General features: G+C 44.3%; 1 protein-coding gene across 9 annotated transcripts in view; it reads left to right on the top strand.

The window, feature by feature from the left end:
- Window positions 1–26503, top strand: part of LOC128788367 (protein mono-ADP-ribosyltransferase PARP12-like) — a 61228-nt gene that overhangs the window by 9242 nt on the left and 25483 nt on the right. For 4 of the 9 annotated variants that reach the window (XM_053943339.1, XM_053943338.1, XM_053943345.1 and 1 more), the window contains exon 1: window positions 24416–24764. The exons of 1 other annotated variant lie outside the window; for it this stretch is intronic. In XM_053943339.1, the coding sequence (XP_053799314.1) occupies window positions 24484–24764 (281 nt within the window). In that variant the 5' untranslated portion in view covers window positions 24416–24483. Of the gene's footprint in view, window positions 1–3073; window positions 3208–6806; window positions 6950–17260; window positions 17437–24415; window positions 24765–26503 lie in introns of those variants that run through there. 4 more of the 9 variants (XM_053943342.1, XM_053943340.1, XM_053943343.1 and 1 more) reach the window with 4 other exon arrangements.

The raw sequence follows: 26503 nt of genomic DNA, 5'->3' as shown, positions 1-26503 counted from the left end.
ACTGCTGCTTAAGGCATTTTCTGATGCTGATGACATGATGCATTCAATAATAATGATAATTAATAATAATAAACAAAAAAGAAAACCCCAAACCAAACACAACAAAAACCCCACACACAATTCCCCCACAACCTGATCATCCAGTATTGAAAATGAAGTTCATCAGTAAAAGATTTCCCATGCTCAGCTTATTTGCTCAGATGATGTGTGTTCCTTTTGGGAGACAAATGCTCCATTTCATTTATTATATTTGATGAAAACTCTACCACCTCTTTGTAACCAAGATAAGGGTTTGGATTCTCTCAGTTTGTGATTCCGAATCTCTCACTAGCAGAGTGGGTAAAAACATTCACAAGGCTGAATCCTTGTGCTTCACAGGTAGAAGTGTCTGCCATCAAAACCTGCAGAGAAAGCAGAGATAAAGAGAGCATATTCTAGATGTCCCTCCTTGGTACACCTTCCCACAGGGAGTCCTTTCTGAAACCTTCTTACAAGTTGGAAAACCTCAAAATATCTTTGCAACAGAAATAGCGTCCTTGTGGGGGGATTTTTTCCCTGTCCAGTCTCTATAATACTTCTGTCTCCAGAGATCCCAATTGAACAGTTTGGTCTCTATTGTTTATTAAGCCCCAAACCTTTCTAGCTGACCACCAGCCAGCAAGTCCAACCAACACAAGATAGAGGAAAGGATGGGGGGAAAAAATAAAAAAGTGTTATGGTTTAAAGATACCAAATCTGTTATGAGGGAAAGTGAGGAAAATCACAAGTTCAGGCTTTCTCCCTGAAAACATTTGCCACCAGCTGTCTCTATTTAAAATGCCTTGCTTGATGCCAAATGCCACATTATTTTACAAAGAAAAAAGATAAGCTGATTGAAAAGTTGCTTCCTAGTTTGTGTAAGAGAACTCAAATCACTTAAAACTCTAGAGGTCAGTGCCATGAACGTTTGATGAGTGACAAGACTTTCTTCAGTTTGCTTAAGAAAATGTATTTTTCTGGATATGTATGAGTGCTACACAAGAAAGAAAAGCTTCACTCCAAATAAAAATCAGAAACTGTTTTTTATGAGATTTTTCACCTCTTTTTCCAATCAGAATCAATCACAGAAGTGTGCTGATGTGGCATGATGAAGACAGATGGATCCACGTGTCTGACAATTCTATAAAAATACCACTATTCCTTGGATGCAGTGAGCCACCGTGGGTGAAGTGTTCAGCTGGGCAATTGTACTTCAAATGGCAATGGGCAGCTGATAAAAGAGACAGGAATAGCTCCTCGGTCCTTTTAAACAGGGTCATGATTTTAAATCAAAGCTGCCACTTTGGCCACTGCTGGTCCATAAATTTGCCCAGTGTGCTTGGAGGTGTTGGCCAACCCCAGAGTGCTAGACCTAAAACTGTCACAGTGGCATCAGCAGCGATGCAACAGTGCCATCCTACCTCCAGAGACCAGAGAACACAAAAACCTGGAGTATAGTGCCTTCATGGGGAAATTTGCACCTGAGGTCCCTTCTCTGTTACAGCTTTCTCACCAAACAAAATTAGAGTAGTGGTAAAGTAACTGAGCATGGACAGATGAAAAATATAGATATTATAAAGCAGGAGAAAAGGTTTCTTTTTTCATTCGATTTACCACCCTCAGAGACACAAATTCAGAATGCACATAAGCCATAATAAAACCAGGTCACATGATTTGAAAGGTGAACATGTTTGTATGGATCTGAGAGGTGTTAATGGTAATTTTCAACTGAAAAAGAAATCCTGGAAGACAAATTGCTTGTTAAATCAGTCTAACAGCATTAATGTTTTCTAACAGCATTACTTTCTAGAGCCAAGTGTGGCAATATATAAAGTGTCATGCTACCCTAATTTAAGAGAAGATCCTTATGAATGTGATAATCTTTTAAGGTCCAATTTTATCATATAATGTGCTGCAGCCCATGTTTCCTAGGTATGGCTCATAATGAGATTAGCACAGTATAAATCTTAGTGCAACTTAAATAAATAATCTCTTGAGTGTCTCCCATTAGAAATATATTGTTCTGTATTTGCCTACAGGCACTGATGTTTCATCCCATAATTGTTGAGTATTTATCTGTGTCATATTACAAGGCATTTGATTTAATTTTAAATGGGAGAGTTTAATATTTTCTTTGTTTTGACCATGATATAATTTGGTTAATTACCATTTGTTGGATTCTTTATCCATTTGCCATAAAGCCTTTCAGTTACTGTTTCAAAAGTAGCCCATACAGAGTTGCCTTTGGCATAGTATATGGAGCAGTCACTGACTCAATACAGAGATCACTGTTGCAATGTCAAATTTATACTGTTAATCTTGTCTTTCCAAAGTTCAATTTATATAATTTTCCACTCACACAATCTGAATTATTAACTTCCATATTAATATTCTTACTTTTTGTTCTGATGCCTGGATACTTCCTATGTTTCCTAACTCTATGGATTCATGGACCATACTTAATATGGCCAAGGAGAATTCCAGGTAAAAAAATACAACACCAAATTCAAATACCCTTTCCTTCCTCAAACAGGGTTTAATTCTGCTTTCACCTTTACTGATGGACACCAAGAAAAAAACATTAATTGTAATCAATAGAGCTGGGGGTCCAAACCAGTTGTTCCCCTGTCACTCTGAAAGGGAAAGATTTTTCTCTAGTGACTGAAGTTCACCTCATCCTGTTGTGGGTGTCTGCAATGGGCCAGGGGAACAGGTGAATTATCTCTTTGTGGCCACTGACTGCAGCAGGAGTTTAGGCAACTAGCCAATGTCATGCAAACACATATTCCAGGCTGTCCCATTTGTGCTTGCAGTGTATTTGCCTCTGCTTCATGTGGTTGTGGCAGGTCCATCACAGCTCCAAGGCAGTGGAGGACATGGTGCTGTCTGGCTGTCACTGATGCAAACAGTTACAGGATCATAGCATCCATTATAATAAGACCAGTAGCTCAGCACTGAAGAATTTATATCAGCATAAAGCCAAAGCAAGCTCCAATAACTTCATCGAACCCTACCTTTGTTGTGATTATCTTGTCCACCTTAATATATTTCACAGGACCTATAGATTTCCCTTGATAACTCCTGCACCGAGCTCCAACAGTTTGAGGCTCAATAACGCTAAGGTCAGAAAACTGATATCCATCTTGATTCAGAGCCCCTCCTGTGTGTGTTAACCCTTTCACATCCCAGGTAAGACTCTCCTATCCTCACCACTCCACTATTAAACACTCTAATAGCATCATCTTGATTCCCAGCAATATTCTGCTGCTGAAAGAAAGAGGTATGAAGTTTTTTTATAGATCTCATTGCTAATATTGAATTTACTCGAAATAAGTAAGAACTGCAAAGGCATTGTCTCACATTACAGAACATGCTTTTTCTAAGCAGTGCCGTGAGGGGTTTAGCAATGCTACAAGTCCACCAAACATGATAATGGTTGATCACTGATGAAAGGTTTGCTCCCCATGTAGACACTCACTTAAAACCAACAAGCTCTAAAACACCAGCAAAATTTCCTTTGTGACGTTGCTTTGCCAAAGTAGAGACCTGTGATTAAGCCACCCTTCTCTGCCTCCAGCTGCCTGCTCTTAGTGCTCGTAACTCTCCAGCTCAAACCCCAGCATTACCAGTCTGCCTGCACTGGAGCCAGACGAGGTGACACAGCCGAGGGAGAGGAGGAGGAAGAGACCTTCCTCTTTGTGTGACTGGGTCACCTGACCTTTGGTGCCAGGCCTGGCGGAAGGGATGGTGTTTCTTTTGCTCCTTGGATGACTGGGTCTGGCATGGGCCCTTGTCACATGAATTGATGCTGAGGTTGCTCCTCATCAGAAGACCTGGTGTGAGGACATGCCACCCAGGACATGGCCCAGCCAGCTGCCATCCCTCCTCTCTGCTCATCCATGCACCTGCCTCTGTTGGGGTTTTTTAGCCTTTCTTATTTTGCCTGCTAGAATCAGTAATTCCATGCCTTTATCTGCAGCTGTTATTATAATTTATATTAAAGCAAGAGTCAGGTTTCTCATGCAATTACTGGGCTGTAGAACCTGAGGCTTGAAGAAAAGTAAATAACCATGGCAACTGATTGACAGAACCATGAGCCAGCACTGCCCCCATGGTTGTCTGGGGGACAAGAAGGCCAATAGAACCTTGGGGTATCAGGAAGAGCAGTGCCAGCAGGTCAGGGACTGATCCTGCCCCTCTGCCCAGCCCTGGGCACATCTGCAGAGCTGTGTCCAGCTCTGGGCTCCTCAGCACAGCAGGGCCATGGAGCTCCTGGAGCGGGGCCAGCGGAGGCTGTGGAGATGATTTAGGGCCTGGAGCATCTCTGGCAGGGAAAGGCTGAGGGAGCTGGGGCTGTCCAGCCTCGAGAGGAGCCCCAGCTGAGAGGGGCCCTCAGGCCTGGGTGTCCCTGTGTGCAGGGAGGGCTCCGAGCAGGGCCCAGGCTCTGCTCCGGGGGCCCAGCAATGGCACCAGAGGAACGGGCAGGGACTGATCCCAGGAGGTTCCACCTGGGCAGGAGGCAGAACTTCTTCCCTGGGCAGTGCCCGAGCACTGAACAGATTGTCCAGAGAGGGTGTGGAGTCTCCTCACTGGGGATAGTCCAGACCCCTCTGGACACAGTCCTGTGCTGTGTGCTCTGGGATGGCCCTGCTGGAAGAGGGAGGTGGGACCCAATGAGCCACTGTGGTGCCTTCCGGCCTGACCCATCCTGGGATTCTGTGAAGACCTTACAGGGTTGGGTTTTTCTTTTTTTTTATTTTTCTGACTCCTCATCTAAACCAATTACAAGTTCTCTGAAGCAACACTTCTTGAGCACAGCCAGTTCATTTTGTCCTAGAGGGAAAAGGCAGGGCCAGCTGGGGCCACCACAGTGGCAGAGTGGGACAGTCTAGGGGGTAAACTTAGAGGGATTTGTGCCCAAATAAGATCAGATAGGCAGGGCTGAGGGGCTTCTCTGCATCTTACTCCTCCTCAGCTGGAAAAGGCAGATGCTAAAGAGACTTTGCTAATTTCCCCTGCCTGGAAACCTGTAATGAACTCGGAGCAGAACATCTGTTAGCTTCTCCTAAGCTGGAAAGGGCTGAAAGCCAAGAGACATGTCTTGGGGCCAATTTGCTGGTCTGTCTACAGTGTAGGGGAAAGTCTAAGCCCTGGAGACAGTGTGGTGCACTCTGTCTGTGAGCAGACAAAGCTGGCAAGTGTCACTGGGAGCCCAGGGGTGACACAGCTTATGGGACAGGAGAAAGGTTTCCTTAATTCATGCAAATGTTCGTGAAGAACTCCAGTCAATCATATCACACACACATTCCATACTGCAAAAGTTTACATTTGTCCATGGATGTGATGGTAAAAAATATGCTACCTTGGCATGTGGCACAAGTCATGAGGGAGGCTGCTGGATGCAGAGCCTTCCTGCCCACTGACAGGCAGAAACAACCTGCATCTGGACAGTGCCTGTCATGATGGGACATGTAGAGATGCCCAGGGCACTGCAGGTAATGGAGATGCTGCAACCTTGTTACTGTAGTAATTTAACTGGGATTAAATCTTCCCTTTCCCAGCAAGGTTAATCATCCAGTGCTGCAGAACCCCAGAAGGTAAGGGGCTAATGTGTGTATCTCAAACACTGACAGCCAGATGGCTGTGGAGTCAACCAAGGATTGTTGGAAATAGCAAACAATACCATGCTGTGGGAAAGAACAAAGTGTGGCTGGCAAAGGGGGCCATGTGGAGGTAGGGCAGCACTTCTCTGGGACAAGCACTCTTGTTCTAGTTCCATTTCAAGAAAGGTCTGAAAGAAGGGGCTGTGCCTAAGAAGTAATTTGCACAGAAAATAAAACCTGTCTTCAGGTTAGGGAAAACTTATCTATAAAAAGGTATAAAAAGGTACCCCCACCAATCCCAGGCAGCATGCCCCAGGACCCTGGACATCCCATGAGCTGGATCAATGCCAGAACAAGGATTGGTGTTCTCTTTTTCTCTCTTTCCTCCTTTCTTCCTTTTCATCTCAATTTCCTTTATCCAATGCCCATGGGCATGTGCTTATATAGTAGGTCAGGGACTAACCTACCAATTTCCATGCCAAGGATGTAATTTACTAACGTGAGTTTTTGCAGACCCTCTGACTTTTGTTGTTCCTTTTGACCACGAGTATCTACAAATCTTGGGTGCTTCCTTCCCCTTAAGGGTGGGATGTCACAGGTACATGCAAACTGTGTCTCTTACTCCCAAGTAACATCAGTAAAATCAGGTAAAAGTAGTGTCCCCAAAACACTGCTGGCATGGGATAGCCAACAACATCATTGTTAAGGCCACCCCTCTGAGCCAGCCTGATGGCACCCAAACCTCCTTTGAGGTTTAATGTCCCACACCAGCTTCCAAACCATGCTCAGCCTCTGCTCAGGTGCATGCTGGTTGGTACAAGGGAAAAGGTGCTGCCAAGGACCCCTCCAGTGAGTGCCTGAACGAGCAGTTAGCAGTGTTCCCATAGCTGGGGATGTTCTCTGACACTGTTTAAATTGCCAGCCATGGTGGCTGGCCCTTGGAGTGCCAAGAGGTGCTGGACTGACTTTACTGCACTACACAGGACAAACAACAGGCAAGGACATCTTTCCACTTAGTCATGGGATGTTCATAGCTGCAGGAAAGTGACAAAAAAAATCTATAAGCTCTTGAGATATTTAGATATATAAACATACATAAAACCCTTTCCAAGCGATGATAAAATCTAAAGGAAAATTGTTGGAAAAGTAAAAGCTTGAAATGTTGATTCCAATTTTGTGCTGCAGGTTTAACCTGGCCTACATGACACTGGCTTGGTGATTGACTACATGCCTGAAAAACATCACTGCCTAGTCCAGAGTTAAATGCTGGCAGCATGTTCCCTATCACTTCAGCTTTCCAAGAAGAGAACACTGGTAACATTTTTCAGGTAAAACGCTGATTACTGCTGCATCATCCTCAGATTGAATTTCTGCATCTTGGAACAGTCAAAATGTTTCCAGGAAAGGCTTGCAAACAATTATCACACTCTTGCTCTCTATCACTCACCACAGCATAGCAAAACTTGTGGACCACCTTTTATTTTTTATGATATCCAATTCAGACCAAAGCTTCCAGTTTTACCTTTGTTAGTCAACTATACTTCATATTTCATATTTACCCTTTCCTGGAGGCAGAATTATTCCAAAATAGATGGAATAGGATTAGACTAAATGTAGAACCTTTATCACTCCTGAATGTTGCACATCAGTAACTTGTGCCCTCCAATAAACAAATGCCTGCATATCACAAGATAATCAAGCCCAAAGTCTAGGAAAATTGTCTCCAGCCAAGACCACAGGGATTTTATACTAAAGCACAAATTGTGAATGCATGTTAGTAGTATCAATCTGGAAGACACTATTTCTGCATGGTCAGTGCAAATAGCTTTATGACAGTGAAGAAACAGCTGAATGGGCATTTATTATTTCCTCTCAGGAGGCTCAGCAACGAGTTGCTAAGTGTTAGTTACTGTTTTAAAGTTTTGCTACTTTGTATCATGTGAATAAAATTTATCCTTACAAACACAGTCTCTTATATGCCAAGAGTGCTACAACTCTGCTAATCCCCTTTTACAAGTCAGTTGTTTCTTCATTTATGTCCTTATTTCCAAGAATATTGCAAAGTCTCTGAGGCAAACTGCTTCTTTCCAAGAGCAGGAGGATGGATTTTTTCAGTCGTTAGCATTTGTGAAACAGAAGAAGCGCACTGACCAAAGCCAGGAATTTCAGAATTCACGTGCAAGGCAAGACTCCAATTAAAAACTCCTCATCTACCTGTTCTCAATCCAAGCACCTCATTTGACTGACCTTCCTCTGTTGAGAAAAGGTTTATGTCTTGCTTGAGTGAAGCCACACAGACAGAAAGAAATTCTAAAAGTGGGAACTGAAATGTTCTTAGCTCCTCAGTGAATCAGGAGCAGCTTTCCATATGGACAGTGCTCATCCTCTTTCTTTTTCTGTACCTTTTTTGTGTGACCCCACCTGGTAATGGTTCCTCTGGAGTTTTACTCTCCCAGTTAAGCCCCTGCAAAGGAAACTTCACTGGCTTCAGGTTAGGTTCTGTAAACTACTTCTGTTAAACCTCCAAGCTGAATTGGGAAGACTAAAAGCCTAAACATTGTACAAATCTTTAAATTACAGATTTGGATTGTTCTGCTATCAATTAATGTATTTCACACAACCTATCAATTAATTGGTACATTAGATTAGGAACTAACTTCCCTACCACTTTCCTTGCATGCTTTGGACAACTGGCAAAATGTACTTTTAAGAAATGTTTCTTTTCTTTCTCTGAAGGACTGTATATCAGAAAGGCCAATAATCTACTACCAGAGCAGGTTTTTCTGCTCCATTTTCAATATTCTGATGATTTTCACTAGTTTCTTGGTGTTTATACATACAAATTGATAAAGAAGAGTCTTTTACTCAGAATAGTCACCATTATTACTGCTTCTTTAATTTTATTTGAATCGTGAAATAACTATTGAGAAATATTTTGGAGCCTCCCATGTGTCTTGAGAAATCAAATATCTCTGCATTGCTCTGAAGTATATTGCTACTGTTAATATAGTCACAGTATCACCTCAATGCAGGTAAGGGAAAATAATCTCTCACTTTGAAGGTGGCTAGTGCATTTGGAACAATATATTCAATTAACACACAACCTACTTATCTGATAACAGCTAAAGATACTGTGTTTGGTGAGAAAAGACAATACTTAATCATTAAGCATCATTTAGAATATGAACTATTTTTAAAATTTGTTTGGTAATAGCAAGAATTCTACTCTCCTTACAGCTGGTAATCCTTTAAAAGAATTAATTGCAATGTTTCAGTCTCTTCTGTTTCAGATCTGAACTAGTCTTTTTCCACTTTACTCTGTGCCCATCTAAAATCCCAGCTGGGTTCCTACAAACTGTGTGCAGTGATGTTTCAGCTGAGTCCTTGAGCAGCACAATCTGAGACAAGCAAGCCACCCTTCCAGGGCCTGGCCAGTGGGGAAGCAAGTGCATGAAAACAAAGCCTTGTGATCAGGATTTGGAAGATCTGGTTCAACTCTAGGCTAGACTTTGAATCTGACATTAAGAAAGGCACTTCCCCTACCTGAGGCATATCCTCAGCTGGCATTAATTGCTGTAAACTCACAGCATCCATGGTGCTATGCCAGCTTTACACCAGCTGCTGAGCTACTCTTATACCTCTGAATTCCCTCATGTCAAGTGATGGCTTTTTTTGTATTTACTAGGGCACTGCTTGCTTTCTCTGTCCCCAGGTACATTTTTTCCTGTGAAGATTGTAACCCGCTTAAGGGAAGGAATTCCTTTTACTCTGTTTGTACAAGACACAGCACAACACAGAGCTGATCTTGCCTGTGGCCTCTAGGCTTTATAATACTGGTTATTCTTTAAATATAATTAAATATGCTAAGCCTTTAAGAAATGAATGGTAGCTGTCCTTTAGTTTGTCTTATTTAATGGGCTGTAAGAAGACAAGTCTGGAGTCTCAGAAACTGAAGGACAGTAGGATTTGTGTTGTAGATGATTGCATTTTTGTTTGCCACTGTATACTGGCAAGATGTACCCCACCAAGGAGTATTAAAAACCTTCAACAATAACATACTGGATGCTCAAGCACACTTTAAGGCAGACAGTTTCAAAACTCACTTCAGCAAAGGGGGAACCAAGCCACAGAAATGTTAAATGACTTACCCAAAATCATGTGCTGGTGGTCTGTCTAAGGAATGATGTATCCCAGTGCTCTTCCTCAAGTCATCAGAGGCTTTTCTGCCACTCTGTAGGTGCCAATAACATTACCTTGGTTTGGACATAAAATATTCAGTATCCCTGCTCCCTAGAATGAATGAATGAATGATTAACCCATATTTTAGGAGCTCTTGTTGCATTTCCATAAAAGGCCTTTTCTACTGAGCACAGGTGTTGACATTCAGCTACCAGACCCACAGCCTTACCTAAAATCTGGATGAACTCTCTGCAGATGATCAGTGAATTAATGCAAAGGGTTTGAGTTCCATCTAGTGGTTACAAACTCACCAGCAGATTGTTCAGCCTGGAGGAGACTAAGGGGAGACCTCGTCATGGTCTTCAACATCCTCCTGAGGAGCAGCAGGGGCACGGGTACGGATCTTCTCACGCCCGTGACAAGACTCAAGGGAATGGCTGGAACTGTGTCAGGGAGGGTCAGACTCAATATCAGGAAAAGGTTCTTCCCCAGAGCATGAATGGGCACTGGAAAAGGCTCCCCAGGGAATGGTCATGGCCTCAAGGGCTGCCAGAGCTCCAAGAGTTTTTGGACAATGCTTTCAGGCACATGGTGGGATTGTTGGGGTGATCTGTGCAGAGCCAGGAGTTAAAATCCATGATCCCGATAAGTCCTTTTCAACTCAGCAAATTCTGTGTCTCCCAAATGGGTTGTTCCTATCCCATGCCCCTCTCTCAGGGCCCCAGAAGCAGCTGGGCAGCCAGGACATAATCTGTTTTTTACTATGTAATCATCACCTATTTGGTCCTTTGATTTCTGACCAGTCTTTTAGCCTTTGCCTTTCTGAGACATTGACACCCACTGGTCTTCTGCCTACCAGCTCTCTTTAGTTTTGTTCTTACTCTTGGGGCTCCTGGGCCCAGAAGCATCACAAGAGAAGAAAAGCTCCAGCCTGGTACTACAGCTGTGTGAGACACTTGGCCCTGGGAGTGGGAAAGGAGAATAGGAAGATCCAAATTTTGCACTGACAGCGTGATATGTGGTGGGTCTGATTTTAAGCAGAGAACAACCCAGCCTTCCCTATTGTTCCTGACAGTTTATTTCTTCATTCATCTTCCACCCCTTATGACTGGAAATTTTGTAGATTTTTTTTTTTATATAATCTAAACATTTACTTTGTGTTGGAGTTTTGCTTCATTTTCATTACCTTCATTCATCCTTCTCTTTACTCTTATAATTTTCCTCTATTATTAGCTTTCTCCACAGGCTCTAGATCACAGTAATCTTTCTCAAAGAGCTGCAAGCAACTCCTGCTGATTTTCAGCATCCCACTACATCACAGCAAAGAGGATTACTGGAAAGACCAAGGGGCTCATGAGACTCGCCATGCTCTCTTCACTGTACTATTAACTCTTGTGAATTCAGGCTTGTGCTATCATCTGGTACATTTTGGGTAATGCTTGTAAAGACAACCTGGGAGAATCCTGGTAAAAATGGCTGCTGCATCTTCATCCTCAGTGAGAAGAGTTTTTACCCCATATCTAACTGGAAGATCTTTTGTTTGTGTCTGTTGCCTCTTGTCCTTTCCTTGAGCATCTTGAGAGTCTGGATCCTTCTTCTGGGTAACCATTTTCATCCTCCATGCTTTTCATAGTAAGGTCTCACCTTCACCTTGTCTGTTCCAGGCTGGTCACACTGAGCTCTTTTGGCCTTTCCTCACATGTCACATGCCAGAGCTTCAAACAGCTTGGTGGTCTCCCATTACTCTTGTGCCAGTATGCTGCTACCCTTCTTATCCTGGGGAGCCCAAAACTGGGCACAAACTCCAAACGTGGTCTCACCTGTGCCAAGCAGAGAGGAAGGATCACTTCCCTGGGTCTGCTAGCTACATCTTACTAAGACATCCCAGGAAGCCAAAGGGCTTTTTTGCCACAAGGACACACCACTGGCTCATGGGTAACTGGTTGTTCACTAGGAACCCCCTGTTTTCTTTCTGCAGATCTGCTGCCTAGACAGTCAGCCCCAGCCTGGATGTTTGCAAAGGGATTACTCCCTTCCAGGTGCAGGACTTACATTCACTCATTCAAACTTCACAGGGTTACTGTCAGCCCATTTACCCAGCCTGTCAGTGGCAAGCCTAATTCTCTGTAGCAACTGCTCCTCCCAGCTTCACAAAGCTTGAGAAGAGTGCACTCCTCATTTAATAGGATGTTAGACATGATGGCAAATGAATTTCCAGGAAAGTTTGTCCCATAATCCTCTAAAAGACTGCAGTTAGAACTAAGGTTATATCCACATTCAGAGTGTTTCAACATTACTTCACTTGAAGTTTTGCGTAAGTTTTCCCCCAGTAACTCATCTCAGAAGGGTTGAGTAATACATGACCCAGAGCTGAATATTTTTCAGCTTTTCTTTTCCTACTACCACCAATCATGAGAATGCTACTTGCATTGAAAAAAAATTGCTTTTTAGTTTAAGTCTGTGAGCACAAGGTCTTCTCTAGCTGACCTGTGCTTGCCTAAATGATTTGCACTCCTAACTATGACAGTGAGGTCCTTTTTGTGTGCTTGTGACCAGCCCTGGGAGGCAGGTGCCCCAAACTGATGATGTTAAAGGAGATTTTGACCATCACCTATATCAAACAGATTTCAGGGAATTTCAAGGAGCTCTTTTGAACAAAGCAGCAGCATGAAAAGAACAAAAATAGAATCATGAACATTTGTAATAACTTATTATTACGACAGCTGTAAAAGGCTTCTGTAAAGACATGACCCCCACACCCTTCTCTATAAATTTGAGAGTGATGGATTCCATGAGTGGACTGTTAGACTGGGTAAGAAAGAGGTTGGATGGTCAAATCTGGAGGGCTGTAGCCAAAGGCTCAGTGTCCTAGTGGATATTAGTGGCAACTGGTGTCCTTCAGGGGAGGAAGTGTCCTTCCTATACACTACTGGTTATGTCATTTTTACCCTGAAATATCCATTCTCTATCCTGGAGATTATCTCAGTTTTATCCCAATTTTTTCCCTAACTGTCCTCTACTGATTACCTCAGTTTACCTCAATATTTTTATTCTCTCCCAAAGTATTAACTCAACTTCATTCCTAAAATATTAATTTTATTCCCCTCTGCAGATTATGCAGGTTTTTTGCATTCTCTCCCCTACACAATACCTCAGTTTTTTCCTAAAAAATGTCCCATACTTGTCCCCTGTAGATTAAGTCAGATTCTAACCCCAAACCCTTCCATGACTTATCTCAATTTTCCCTGCAAAATGCTCATTCTATCCATTACAGATTACCTCAAATTTCTTCTCCAAAATATTCAGTCCCCTACTTTCTCTCAGAAAGGCTCTATTTTCTCTCTAAAGTCACCAGGTTCTGCACCCATAAAAGGCCGATTTTTTAAAAAATTATATTAATTCAGCACTTGTCTCAAAAAACATCACCTCTGCTCCCCCTCACAATCTACCTTTGCTTTTCCCTCAAAAATGTTCATTCTGTCCCTGAGAAAATTCCCTCAGATTTTTGCTTCAATTTTACCTCCATCCCCTACTGACTACTTCACATATTAAACCCAAGATATTCATTCTGTCCCTTATAGGTTACCTCACATATACAAAAAAAAAACCAGTTCATTCTGTGCCTTACAGATTTCCTCAGGTTTTACCCCTAGGTTCTCCCTACCTGTCCCCTACAAATAACCTTAATTTCACCCTCCAAAATGTCACCTACAAAGTGCCTCAATCTTTCTTCAAAATGTCCCCTACAGATTAGGTCAGATTATATTTCCAATTTATTCGTTATGTGCCCTGCAGTGTTGCTTGATTTTACAACCCTAGATTACCTCTTTTATTTCCAAAATGTTTATTCTGTCCCTTACAGATTAGCTCAGCTTTTACCACCACACTTTTCCCAACCTGTCTCAATTTTTACCCCTAAAATGTCCTCTACTAAGAACTTCATTTTTACCTTCATTCTTTCCCCTGGAGATTACATCAAATTTTATCACCCAAGCCTTCCCCACTTCTCCACTACTGACTACCTTGTTTTCATCTCAAAATGTTCATTATCTACAACACAACCTTTTATCTCCCAAATTTCCCCCCCCTGCCTCTTACAGATTACCTCAATTTTACCCTGATGACACTCAGCAACTGCTCTGCTCCTCCCCTGGCTCACCACAAAGAGCTGTTTCTATTTCCTTCATAATTTCTCACATCTTCAAGCCCTTAATTCTAGTTTCACTTGCATATAGAGAAGTTTTATTTGTATTTTCAAGCCCTGTGGATTTATTAAGGAGTTCTTATGTTCTAAAACCTTGTGTAGAATATGGCAGGTACGGGGTGTGCAAAACGCCAATCACTTGGTTTTTAAAATTTATAAAGTTTAATAATAATAAAATGGTTATAAAAATAGTATACAATTAGAGTAATAAAAATTTAGAGTTAGGACAATTACAAGGCAATAAAAAGCAAAGAATTACAGCCTGGGCTGGGTACCTCTTTCTGGACAAAAATGAGCCAGGTAAAAGGACCCCGTTAAAAGAGAATTTACTCCTTAAGAGGGATAACCTGTTGCATATACAAAACACTTCATGATTATGCATATATTTTATTTAAAACAAGAAATTCGTCTGGTACTTGTCAAAAAGTTTCTGTTAATCCCCAGGCACCTTCGAGTCTAAGTCAGGCTTGAAGAAGTTCGTTTCTGTTGATAAGGAAAGCCATAAATTCCTCTCCTCTGGAAAATTTAGGGGTTTCTGTAATTGTTATCTCTGTGCGAAGAATTTCTTGATTATCTTCTCCTTTTCTTGAGCTAATAAAAAGAATATCTCACACACATAGTTTCTATTTTAACTACTAAAGCTTAATTTTAATTACAAAACTACATTTACTATATTATTAAAATGTTAATACAGCATAACTTTCCAACATTACACATACAATATTCATTGTAACATTTGCGAAAAGCCAATCATAAAACATGCGTTTTTCACACGGGGGGTGGCATTTTGAAATTTTTATATAAATGATTATTACTTGTCCATAGATATATAGATATAAATGAGAAACTTAACGGGATTTAGCATTTTAGCATTCCCCTCCCTAGGAATTTTCCGTTTTGGGCGGTAAACCACTACACTGCCGTAAAGCGCGCTGCCACCTCACGGCACCACACTGCCGTAAAGCCCCGCCGTGCCCGCCACACTGCCGTAAAGCACAGGCGCCGTGCCGCGGCTCCCGGCCCGACTCCGGCGCTCTCCCTCCTCCCGGTACTCCAAAGCCCCTGGAGCGGGCTCTGGATAGTCCTCAGGAAAAGCCTCCAGCCGAGGAACCCCTTCACAATGACGCACATCAGCCCGGAAATTATGGGAACCTCCCCAAAATAACGGAGACCCCACGGAGCTATTAGGAAGCCCCCCCCCCCAGAATGATGAGGGACTCCCCAAAAAATGATGGGGAATCCCTTCAAAATGGCAGGGGAACTTCCCAAATATTACGGGAGCCCTCCCTGCAAATGACTGCGACACCCCAAAAAATTATTTAAAATCCGCCAAAAATTATGAGGGAGCCTCCAAAATGTTGGAAACCACGTCCCGAAGTGGCGGCGCAGCCCCAAAGCCCAGCTCACTGCGGGACCAGCCCGCTGCCGTTCCCATCCATCGCCCGCATGTTCTGTGTGAAAAACACTAATCACTTGGGTTTTTTTAAAATCTTAAAAGTTTATTAGTAATAAAATAGTCATTAAAAAATAGTAATAAAATTAGAGTAATAAAAATTTGGACAATGAGGATAAGGACACTACGAGACAATAAAAAGCAAAGAATTACGGACGTCCGGATGTTTTTGGCCACTAAGCTGCCAAAAACATGCCTTGTGAACAAAGGAATAACCCTTAAAAGCAATAGCCTGTTACATATTCAGATATCTCATACGTGATGCATAAATTCCTTGCAAATTAAGAATTTTTCTGGTTTTTGTCAACTTCTTCCCCTTAATCCTGGGGGTTCCATAAAGACAGAGAGAAGGTGGAAGAATGTTTTGTCTTTTCCAGTAAAGACGCTGTAACTCCTCTGGTTTCATGTCATTGTTATCTCTGTGCAAAGTTTCTTGTTTATCTTATCCCTTTTCTTGAGCTAGTAAAAAAATATCTTACATCACAGAGTTTCTATTTTAACATTATATTATAACCTAAAACTATATTTAACACACTACCTAAGATAATTAATACAGCATAACTTTCTAACACTACACATATAATATTCATTTTAATATTTGCGAAAAGCCAATCATAAAATACGCATTTTTCACAATCTGGATCTTGTCGGGGGATTTTAGGGGTGAAATCGGGGAGGCTTTGGGGTGTCCCCCAGTCTGTAATAATTAAGGGGGTGGGGGATCCCTAAAGGAACCCACCGTGGGGGTGGGGGCAGCAGCAGCACTGAGGTCAGCAGCAGGGACACAGAGCCCATCCATATCCCAGACTCGTCCCTCAGAGTGAGGGGAGAGAAAAGTCGGGATTGTCAGAGGGAAGAATTAGTGACACGGGGATTAGGGACACAGGCAGCTGGCTCAGAGGCACTGGGAACAGAGAGAGATGGCGATGGCAGGGGATAGTGGTGGGTGCAGGAATGTTACAATCCAGTTTAAACCCAGAAGAGCAAAGAAAACTAAGTCTCTATGTATAAACCAGAAAGAAGTTTGAAGGTTCAAAATATACTCAGAAAGGAGATTAAAACCAAACCAAAAATTGGTATGTTTTATTTAATTGTAAAAGAGGCACAGAGAAAGAAAAAGAGGGAAAGAAAGCAACAGAGAAAGAAGTGTGCATGGGGAGTGGGGGGACAGGGGAAAGTGACAGGGGTTAGGTGTGTTATAGTTAAAAATGATCAAGCCGAATTAATAACTAATAAAATAGGTTTTTATTTCACGACCAAGATTCGGTTGTAGATAGTCACAATCAAAGGGACAGTGCCAAGCCCGGGATCGGCGCTGGGTGAACACATCCCCTCTGTTCACAAATCCTGTCTCTGTCTAGTCAGTTTTTATACACTTTTTTTCTGCCTTCAGGCAGAGGTTCTCCTATTTTTCTTGTATTCATGGGTCTCCTTTTCTGTGTGCTGGGCTGGACAAAGCTGTTTCTGGGAAGCGATGAATGCTGATGTTGAGTTACTGAACCTGGCATTGAGAGGTGTGTTCCTGACGATGCTCCTGAGACTCTGATATCTTGATCGCAGGTATCTCCCGTGTATTCATCGCTGTGTGTCTCCCAGATGGCCCAGGAAGGAGCTCATCTCCTCACAGAGCCACGCTTTTCCGTTTGTAAATGAGGTCTTTCTGCTCGCTGCCAGCTGTGGTTTCGCAGCCTTTCCCCGGCTGCGGCTTGTGATTTAAAACTTTAAGAATTTTTCATACAAGCATCATTTCTTACATACATATATTTTACCTAAGCACAAATTATTCCATAACATATATTACAGGTGCAAGCATATCACCTATCCTGGGGTCCCAGCAACATCTCACTGCTCCTCGCCATCTGGTCCTGGTGGTGAGGGTCCCCTGCCGCCGCCATGCCGCTCCACGCCGAAGAGTAGAGAATTCCGTGGATTAATACACACTTGGGCCAGGTGGGAACGCCCCCGAGCCTCCCGTGCAGGTTTGACACTGTCCCTTGCAACGCTGTGGATCTGTTGCGTCGTGCTGCAGTGCTCGGGTGCAGGGTCTGGGGACCTCTTTTGGGGGGCCTTTGATGGGCCGTGTCACCCCTCGGCTGTGGACAAGCTTTTCCCCGGGTGCAGGGCCCTCAGCCGGGCTCCTGTGCACACCAGAGGATGGGCGGGCAGCATGGGCGGCCTCTGCACCGCTGACCAGAGCCCTTCCCAACACACACCACGGCCTGTTCCCCCCTTCTGTTTGACCGCTGACCAGAGCCCTTCCCAACACACACCACGGCCTGTTCCCCCCTTCTGTTTGACCGCTGACCAGAGCCCTTCCCAACACACACCACGGCCTGTTCCCCCCTTCTGTTTGACCGCTGACCAGAGCCCTTCCCAACACACACCACGGCCTTTTCCCCGCTTCTCTTTGGTGCCCTGTGGTCTCCACCCTGAAGGTGTTAGGCTCCTGCCTCGTGAATGCCCCCAGGCCTGAGCTGTTACTTTGACTTATCTTCACCAGCGAGCAAGGGCCTCTCAGAGCCCCCATTCAGGGTGCCGTGGTCATCTCTGCACCTTTTGTAATACAGCTTTGCTGTAATAGGCAAAAGGCTTTCATGGAAATGTTTATGTCATAAACCATAATATTTCAGTCTCTGACAATGAGGAAGAGGGCAGAATGAACCAATAGGGACAGGCAGCTGGACAAACAGATGGAAAAGGCCAAAAAATAGCAACAGGGTACAGAGCAGAGAGGAAGGAATAAAAAGTGGGCACAGCAAGATGGATAGAGAGAGATGAAAAAAGGAAAAAGCAACAGACTATGCAGCAGGAAGGGAGGAATTAAAACACAGGGATGGGAAGCAATAAGATGTAGGAGGTGCATGAGTTTCAAAGCACGGGACAGGGAAATAGAAAAGGAGAGCAGAGAAGGAAACAGAATCACACCGTCCACAGGGCTGAAAAGGAAGAAACTGAATCACAGGGAGGACAAAGACAGAGAAATTAAAAATACTGATGGGCTACAAGACAGAGAGGAAGGAATGAAAAAAAACAGGGAGCTGGAGCTGGAGCTGGAGCCAGGCAGAGAGAGATGGAGAAATTAAAAACAGCCGGGGCAACAGGGCACAGAGAGAGGAGAAGGAAAAAACAAGGGATATGGAGCCAAACACAGAGATGGCAAAATAATATGATAGCAATGGGCTAACAGAGGGAGAGTAAGGAATGAAAAGATAAAAAGACCTGACACAGCACCACCTGCACAGGAAGAACAGCACCAGCTAGGGAATGAGGAATTAAAACGGTGACAGAGAGCCTGAGGTGGGCAAGAGAAAGAAAGATGGGCCTCAGGGAAGGAAAGGAGGAATTAAAGATTGTGATCTAGCACCAGACTGAGAGATGAAGAAAGAATTAATTGATAAATAGGGAGCCAGAAAAAAAAAAAAAAAAAAAGAGAGAGAGAGAAAGAGAGAAAGAACACATCCCAGTACAGGACAGAGAGCAAGGATTTCAAAATGAGGGGCAAGGGAGCAGAGCAAAGAGAGATGGAGAAAGACTTACTCCATGCTACAGAGCCAAGCAAGAAAACCTTGAACAGGGACAAGCTTCCAGACAGAGAGACATGGAGATGGGAGAAATACTGACAAGCTCCAGGACAGAGAGGGAAAAATTCAAAAATACTGCCTGGGAGACAGAGACAGACAGCAAAGGAAGAAGAAACCAGGGACTATAGGGCAAATACAGGGACAGGGAACTGCTCAGAGCAAAATGGAAAAAGGAGATACAAGGGAGCCGAAATAAAAAAAATTGCAGCCCTGTGGGAAAGAGGCAGGAGGATGGCAGTGGAGGGGCAGGGAGCATCCTAGGACACGCAAGAGGGAAGACAGAGCCCAGAGGACTCACCACAGCTCTCCTTCTTGGCATTGCTGGGACAATTTGCCATTCCAAGTGCATCTTTCTCTCCTCCCTTCCTCTCCTGTAATTCCAGCTGCTGGGCTATCCTCCACCTAAGAGAGCTAAGAGTGTCTCAGATCTCTTAAAAGATGAAGCTTCCCAGGCACATGGCCCCAGTCCCACACTGCAGCTGTCCCGTGCTCTGGTCACACAGAGGGATCCACAAGGCACAGCCATACTGCAGTTGCCAGGACAGGCTGTCACACAGAGCTGGCCAGAACATTACAGGTCCCATAACTGATCTGCCCATGGTTTTTCCCCTAGAGACAAACAGGTCCCCCACACCCTGAGGTGGTCCCTGAAGATGCACTTGCCCCCAAATCCCAGGCCTTCACTTCACTCACTCCAGCTGCTGACTATCCCCTTATTTTCCCACACTTGTTCCTCCCCTAAATTTCTCATAATAATGTCATCCTTTCTTGTACGATTCAAATTGCCTTTTCCTCATTTTGGCTCGTGCTCCTTTTCCTCCTCTCTGGACAGGTGCCTGGGAGGCATGTCCCTGCCCAGCCAGCCCCACAGCCAAACCTACTCCAGCAAGTGACCTGAGCAGAGTCACAGTTACAATTTACAGTGAAGATTGTGTCTTCTTCCAGTGCTGTGCTGGGGATGAGACAGTCTGAACTGACTGCAGTTATTGGGTGTGTGTGGGGCAGGCATGTCAGGTGAGAAGAGAGCCCCCACCTTCCACCAGTTGAACTTTTATCACATAGTTTAACAGTTTCCTCAGAACAAAGAAGCCTCAAAATTATATGGAAAGCCTCAGGCAAATTGTATCCATTAGCTAAGTACGCAAACAATACTGAACTGGTGGAGGGCTGTGTAAGAAATGGGGCAGGCTGGCGGGGAACAAGAAGACAGTGGTGCCAGGACATTCTGCAAAATGCTATTTGAAACAGTCTGGGGAATCCAAAGCAAGAAAAAGAGTTGGACGTGGGACAGAGAATAACTTGTAAGGTGAGCCAAAGCTGAGACCTGAAGAGGCATTTCAAGAAGTAGAATGGAGGAAAAGAGAAACTGGTCACATGCCAGAAAAAAACAGGGGAAGCCGGTTTGACAGCATCATTCCCAGGGTGTTTCTGCATACTTTATTTATCCCCGCAGGGAAGAACTGCTGATGAGGTCAGAGCCACCAGGGAAGCTGGGACTTCCAGCTGCACCAACTTTAGAGCAGGAATAGCCTCTGCTTCACATAGAGCAGGCAGCTCCACGGAATCCAGTGTGTAATCACATCCTGTGCTTTGACTGCAGATACATCAGACAAGGCACACTTTTTTCAAAATCCATCTGCACCCAGTCAAGCTGCAGAAGTTGCATTTAGGTATGCATTCATTTCACTCAGTTCCCCAGCTTTCATTCACATTCATTCAATTTATCCAACTCTGTTCACACTGTCAAATCCCCATAGTCACAGACCTGGAGGGGTGCTGGTTTCACCAGGATCCATGTTGCATGTAACAAAAGGGAAGACGGGCACCAACCATCACACTCTTTTGTTATCACTTGTATTATTTTCCACTGGCAGGGGAAAACTGCCTGTGAAGGCTTGTGGGACCTAGCACTGACTGTGGTAGCATCCTTGTGCTTCACAGTCTGGCTACTGCTGCCTCCATGCACGTCATGGAACTTCTCTGGTTATTTTCTGTGTTTCCACGGTCTATGGTCTGCTCCAAGTTGAATCAACAGGAAATAAATGTTATTTGTGATGTGCTGTATCTTCCTTCCACGTCCAGCACGTCAGATGGTAGGATTTTCTGCTGACAAGTTGTCTATGCTACAGAATGCAAAACTTCCTCTTTGAGAAAAAACAATTCATTTCTCAATTTTACTGCCTGAAGCTGTGGTTTTGGTTATTTAATACAGGCCATTCTTTTAGCCTTTGCTCTGCTGTTTCTTCTTGTGCTTGTGCACAGCCACTTCCATTCATGCTTTGCTCATACCAATCAATATTTCAGTTTCAAGTCTCTGAAAGATGATTTTGCTTACTACGAAGTCAGCTGAATACCAGAGTCAGGGTAAATAAGGAAATACTACAGCTGCAAATGGAGGACACCAGAGAGAAAGATTTACAGGGTAGCAAGAGGTTACAGTGATCCAGCCACACTGGTTTCTAACTTTAACCAAAGGGCTTGATACTTGAGGTTGGAATCACTATGAAAATAGCACCATTTTGGGACTCCTTCATACACAGATCCCTTTTGCCTCACCCAGTTGTGTTGTTTCACATAAATTGTGTTATAGGTAAAAATGATCTAGCTGAATTAATAACTAATAAAATAGGTTTTTTTATTTTGCGACCAAGATTCGGTCTAAGATAGTCACAATCAAAGGGACAGTGCCGACCCGGGATCGGCGCTGGGTGAATACAGGTCTGACTTCTACAGCATCGGATCTCCTCTGTTCAGGAATGCTGTCTCTGTCTAGTCAGTTTTTAGACACTTTTTTCTGCCTTCAGGCAGAGGTTCTCCTATTCTTCTTGTATTCATGGGTCTCTTTTTCTCTGTGCTGAGCTGGACAAAGCTGTTTTTGGGAACTGATGAATGCTGATGTTGAGTTAGGGAACTTGGTATTGGGATGCATGTTCTTAACATGCTCTTGAGGACTCTGACTATCTGACTATCTTGACTGCAGATATCTCCTGTGTATTCATCGCTGGGTGTCTCCTAGCTGGCCCAGGAAGGAGCTCATCTCCTCACAGAGCCACGCTTTTCCGTTTGTAAATGAGGTCTTTCTGCTCGCTGCCAGCTGTGGTTTCCAGCCTTTCCCTGGCTGCGGCTTGTGGTTTAAAACTTTAAGGATTTTTCATACAAGCATCATTTATTACATACATATATTTTACCTAAGCACAAATTATTCCATAACATATATTACAATTGGTTCTGTTTAAAGTTGCTAAGGAAGTGTTTGGGCATTTGTATTTGCAAAACATAGTAGCAAACAGGATAAATCCAGCAATGTTTCTTTGTTTGCTTTTATTCAGGCCTGATCCAAAACCCTTCTTTGAATGTATTTAAGTGGAGAATAGATCCTGCTTGCCAAGATTGTATTTGTAGTTTCTTTCTGCTTGCAATGCTTCACTTTACTGCTCCATACTGTTTATACTGTTCCAACAAAGTATACAGCAAAACTCCTCAGGCCAGTAGTTCAGATTTCTGAGTGGATTAATGCAGAAATGTATGTTTTCACTGGAATTGGATGGAAAAAAACCCAAAAGACAAATAAATACAAGCAAATTACTGTACAATTGGCCCGATTCATTGTTATTATCTGTTATTATTATCTAGCTGTTATTGTTATTATCTATTTAAAGCTGGCAATATATTGCTGACTCAATGTTTGAATAATTTTCTTCCTTATCGTCAGTCCTGAAACTACCTCGAGTATGGATCTGAGTTTTATTATCCTTGATGATCTATTGACAACCTGAGAATGCCATTATCCACACCTAGAGCATAAACCAATTCAGAATTATCAATTTACTTACGTAAAGCTATGATGTGGCAAATTCCTCCTTCTACCTCTCCTTTTCTATTGCTTTTAAAAAATAATTTCATTGGTTCGAATATCACAGGAAGAGGACAGATATGGGGAAATATGCCCAAAGAAAAGGTACTTACATAACCTTCAACAACAAGGAAACAACATACCACAGGCAGTACCACCTTGGCTTTATTCCTGGAGGGAGTTCTCTCTTTATGACCTGAACAGTGCCTATGGCTTTGTAGTTTCACATGCCTTTCAAATGAGACATCAGCAATAGGCAACACAGGCCACTCAGTTTATTTTCAAAGTTAACTTCCTGATCCAGAGGGAGCAGTTGATACTGTCCCTGAAACTTACATTTCCAAAGGGTTTCAGTACAAAAGTTAATCTCAAATGGATTTAATCCTCAACCCTCTTTAGAGGCAGTATTTGTTGTGCTTCTTCCCCATCGCACAGACCCTCCCCAGCCTTACTTCAACACTAAGAGGAACCTGGCGCTTCTGCTTCTGTCATGGTTTAACCGCAGCCAGCAAGACTCACTCCCCACCAGTAGGACTGGAGAGAGAATCAGAAGGGTAAAAGCTGGAAAACTCCTGGATTGAGATAAAGACAGTGTAATAGGGAAAGCAAAGGCTGCACACACAAGCAAAGCAAATCAAGGAATGAATTGCCTACTTCCCAAGGAAAGGCAGGTGTTCAGCCACCTCCAGGAGACCAGGGCCCCATCACGTGTCACCGTGTGTCGGGAAGACAAACACTCTAACTCCCAATGTCCCAGCCTTCCTCCTCCCACCTTCTCCCAGCTTCCCACGCACCCCAGCCCCCTCCCCAGCGTGGCAGTACAAGGAGTAGAAAAGACCTTGGCTGTGTGCAAGCACTGCTCGGCAATAATGAAAACACCTCTATTATCATTCCTGTGTTCGGGACAAATCCAAAACACAGCCCCACAGCAGCCACTTGAAGAAAATGAACCCTACCCCAGCCAAAACCAGCACAGCTTCACAGCCCTGCCAGGACATTGCTGCAACCAGTGCTAATCAGCAGCTCACTGCCAGTCGGGAAGAAAGAAAAGTAATGGCATTGCTATATAAATACTAGAGTCATTTGTGTTATCCTGCATTATATGCTTAATGCTCTGCACTAGATTCATCTTAGTGTAGAGAGAGAGCAAAAGTTAGCTAGGTGAGGAAATGTGGCTGCCTCATCTTGGAAGTGTTCCAGGCCAAGTTGGATGGGGCATGGAGCAGCCTGGTCTAGTGCGAGGAGACTCTGCCCAGCATAGCGGGTGGAACGAGATGATCTTTAAGACCTTTCCAACCCAAACCATTCCGTGATTCCGTGATAACAACAAGGAAACCTCACAGTCCTTTCAATCACTTCTTGCATCATTTATTTCCCGCGTGATGTTCAGCCAAGAAGGCCACCCAGGCTGGGCAGATCCCTGCCCCCAGCGCCACCCGAGCCGCTGGCCGCGCCCTTGTCTTCGGTTTCGATTCCCGTCGAGCGCGGCCGAGAGGCGGTGACGAGTCCCCGCCCTGCTCCTGCTCCTGTTCCGCTGCCGCGCCGCTCCCGCCACAGTCCGCTCGCGGTCCCGTCCCGGGTGGAGAGGCAGGATGTGCGATCCGGCCGTGTGCAGTTTCCTCACCCAGACGCTGTGCGCCCATGGCGGGCGGCTGGGGCTGCGGGAGCTGCAGGAGAACATCGGGCTGTCGGCGCTGCAGCTGCAGGACACGCTGGCGGCGGCGGGCCCCCGGCGGTTCCTGGTGGTGGAGGGCGGCCAGGTGGTCCTGGCCGTGACGGACGCGCGGGTCTGTGTCCGCAAGGAGTGCGACGGCTGCGAGCGGCTGCACCTCTGCAAGCTGCACCTCATGGGCAGGTGCAACCTGGGGCCCAGGTGAGCGCGGGGGCGCGGACACCCCCCAACCCCCTCACCCCCCTCACCCCCGTCAAACCTCTCACATCCCCGAAACGCCTTCACATCCCCCCCAAACTCCCTTACACCCTCCAACCTCCCATGACCCCCAAACTCCCTCACGCATCCCCCAGTCCCCTCACAAACCCCCCAGCCCTCACACACCCCAACCCCCTCACAACCCCGCTCATACCCCCCAAACCCCTCACACCCCCCAAACTCCCCCACAGCCCCCTCACATCCCACGCCCTGCCGGAAGCGCCGCTCTCGCCATGGTGTCCCGGGAGGAGCGGGCAGTAATGCCCTCGGACGAGCTCCGGAAGGACTCGTGTCCTGCCCCGCTATGTCGGTAGAAGCCGACGATTTGGGGGTTTTTTTGTTTCTTTCCTTTTTGTTTGTTTGTTTAAATCTCCTCGTCTCCGCACGCATCGCTCAGCCCCCCCCCCCGGCATCAGGGTGGAGTGGTTTACACCTATTTCTCAGAAGGAAAAAGCAAAGTGCTGACATGCCCTCTGGTTTCGCTCTAGAGAGTTACAGAAGTTGAGTTCTGCTTTAAGTCATTGCTTGGCTTACGGCCCTTTCTTTGAGAGGCACCGTTTGATCATCCAGGTGCATCAGTCCCAGTTTCTGGAATATGGAGGGCTCATGGGATGGGCAGGCCTGGCAACCTCTTCTAGCCACAGGTGGCCAAAGGTGGTGCTTGGTTCAAAAAACATAAAGGAAACCGAAAGTGAATGCAGAAGAGCAACCTAGCTTTGCCACTACAATTACTAATGGAAGAACTTTGTAGTTGAAGCCCCCAAGCCCCAGGTCTGGTGCCGATGCAGTGTTAGGAACGTGCATGATCCCACTGGATCCTTCTTCTTCTGCGCCAACAAAATGGATCACTGTGCACTAAGATCTGGATAGCATGGAGGGGGAAAGCCATATCTCTCTCTCATCATTAAGATTATAACATTTTCTTATTTTTTTGTTACATTACAAACAATAGAGTAAGCTCCCGTGGGGTTTACTGTTAGAAATGCCTTGACGTGTGCAGACACTCATGATGGATGACTTTGTGTGAATTAAAGTTTGCAGTGAGGTGATTCTCTTCATAATGATAAACCATTCTGACCTCTCAATAACACAAAGTATTTAAAGTCACTTTGGTATGCATTAAAAATTAATAAAGCAAAGAGAATACCTTTCATGGGAGAGAGCTTGATTAAAATGAGAGGGCAGAAATTCTGCTAGGTGGACTACGTAGATCAAGACAGAGACTATTTTTTAACTGATAAGGTAAAATCTAGCCTTACTTCCAGGTCTTGCATCCTTTTTCTTTTAGAATCACTGGAAAGAAAAATGTTTGGGCAAGTTACTTGAGTCTTCTGTTTAGTGGAATTTTAGTCCAGTTAATCCTGTTTCTAACTAATGTCTGACAAGTGGCTTTTCACTGTTATTTTCTTTTTTCCTAAATGTCTTATTAAACGCAGATGTGTAGTTATCATTGTATTTGTAGAGTGTTTAAAACCTTTGACTGGGAAATACAGACTCAAGTGATGTAGATCACTGTGTGACTGTTGGTGGACTCTCAAGTTGACTCTGGACAAACGCTGTGATGGCTCCCACCTCAGATATTCTGTAGCTTACCTAACTTCATAGCCATTAATCGAGTGCCTACAGCATTAATTCCCTTGGAAGGTTGTTTCTCAGGACCAAAGAGAGCACACTTCTGCCCT

Source organism: Vidua chalybeata, chromosome 5 (assembly GCF_026979565.1).
Source record: "Vidua chalybeata isolate OUT-0048 chromosome 5, bVidCha1 merged haplotype, whole genome shotgun sequence".
Taxonomy (NCBI): Eukaryota; Metazoa; Chordata; class Aves; order Passeriformes; family Viduidae; genus Vidua; species Vidua chalybeata.
This window is presented reverse-complemented; position numbering and strand designations above follow the sequence as displayed.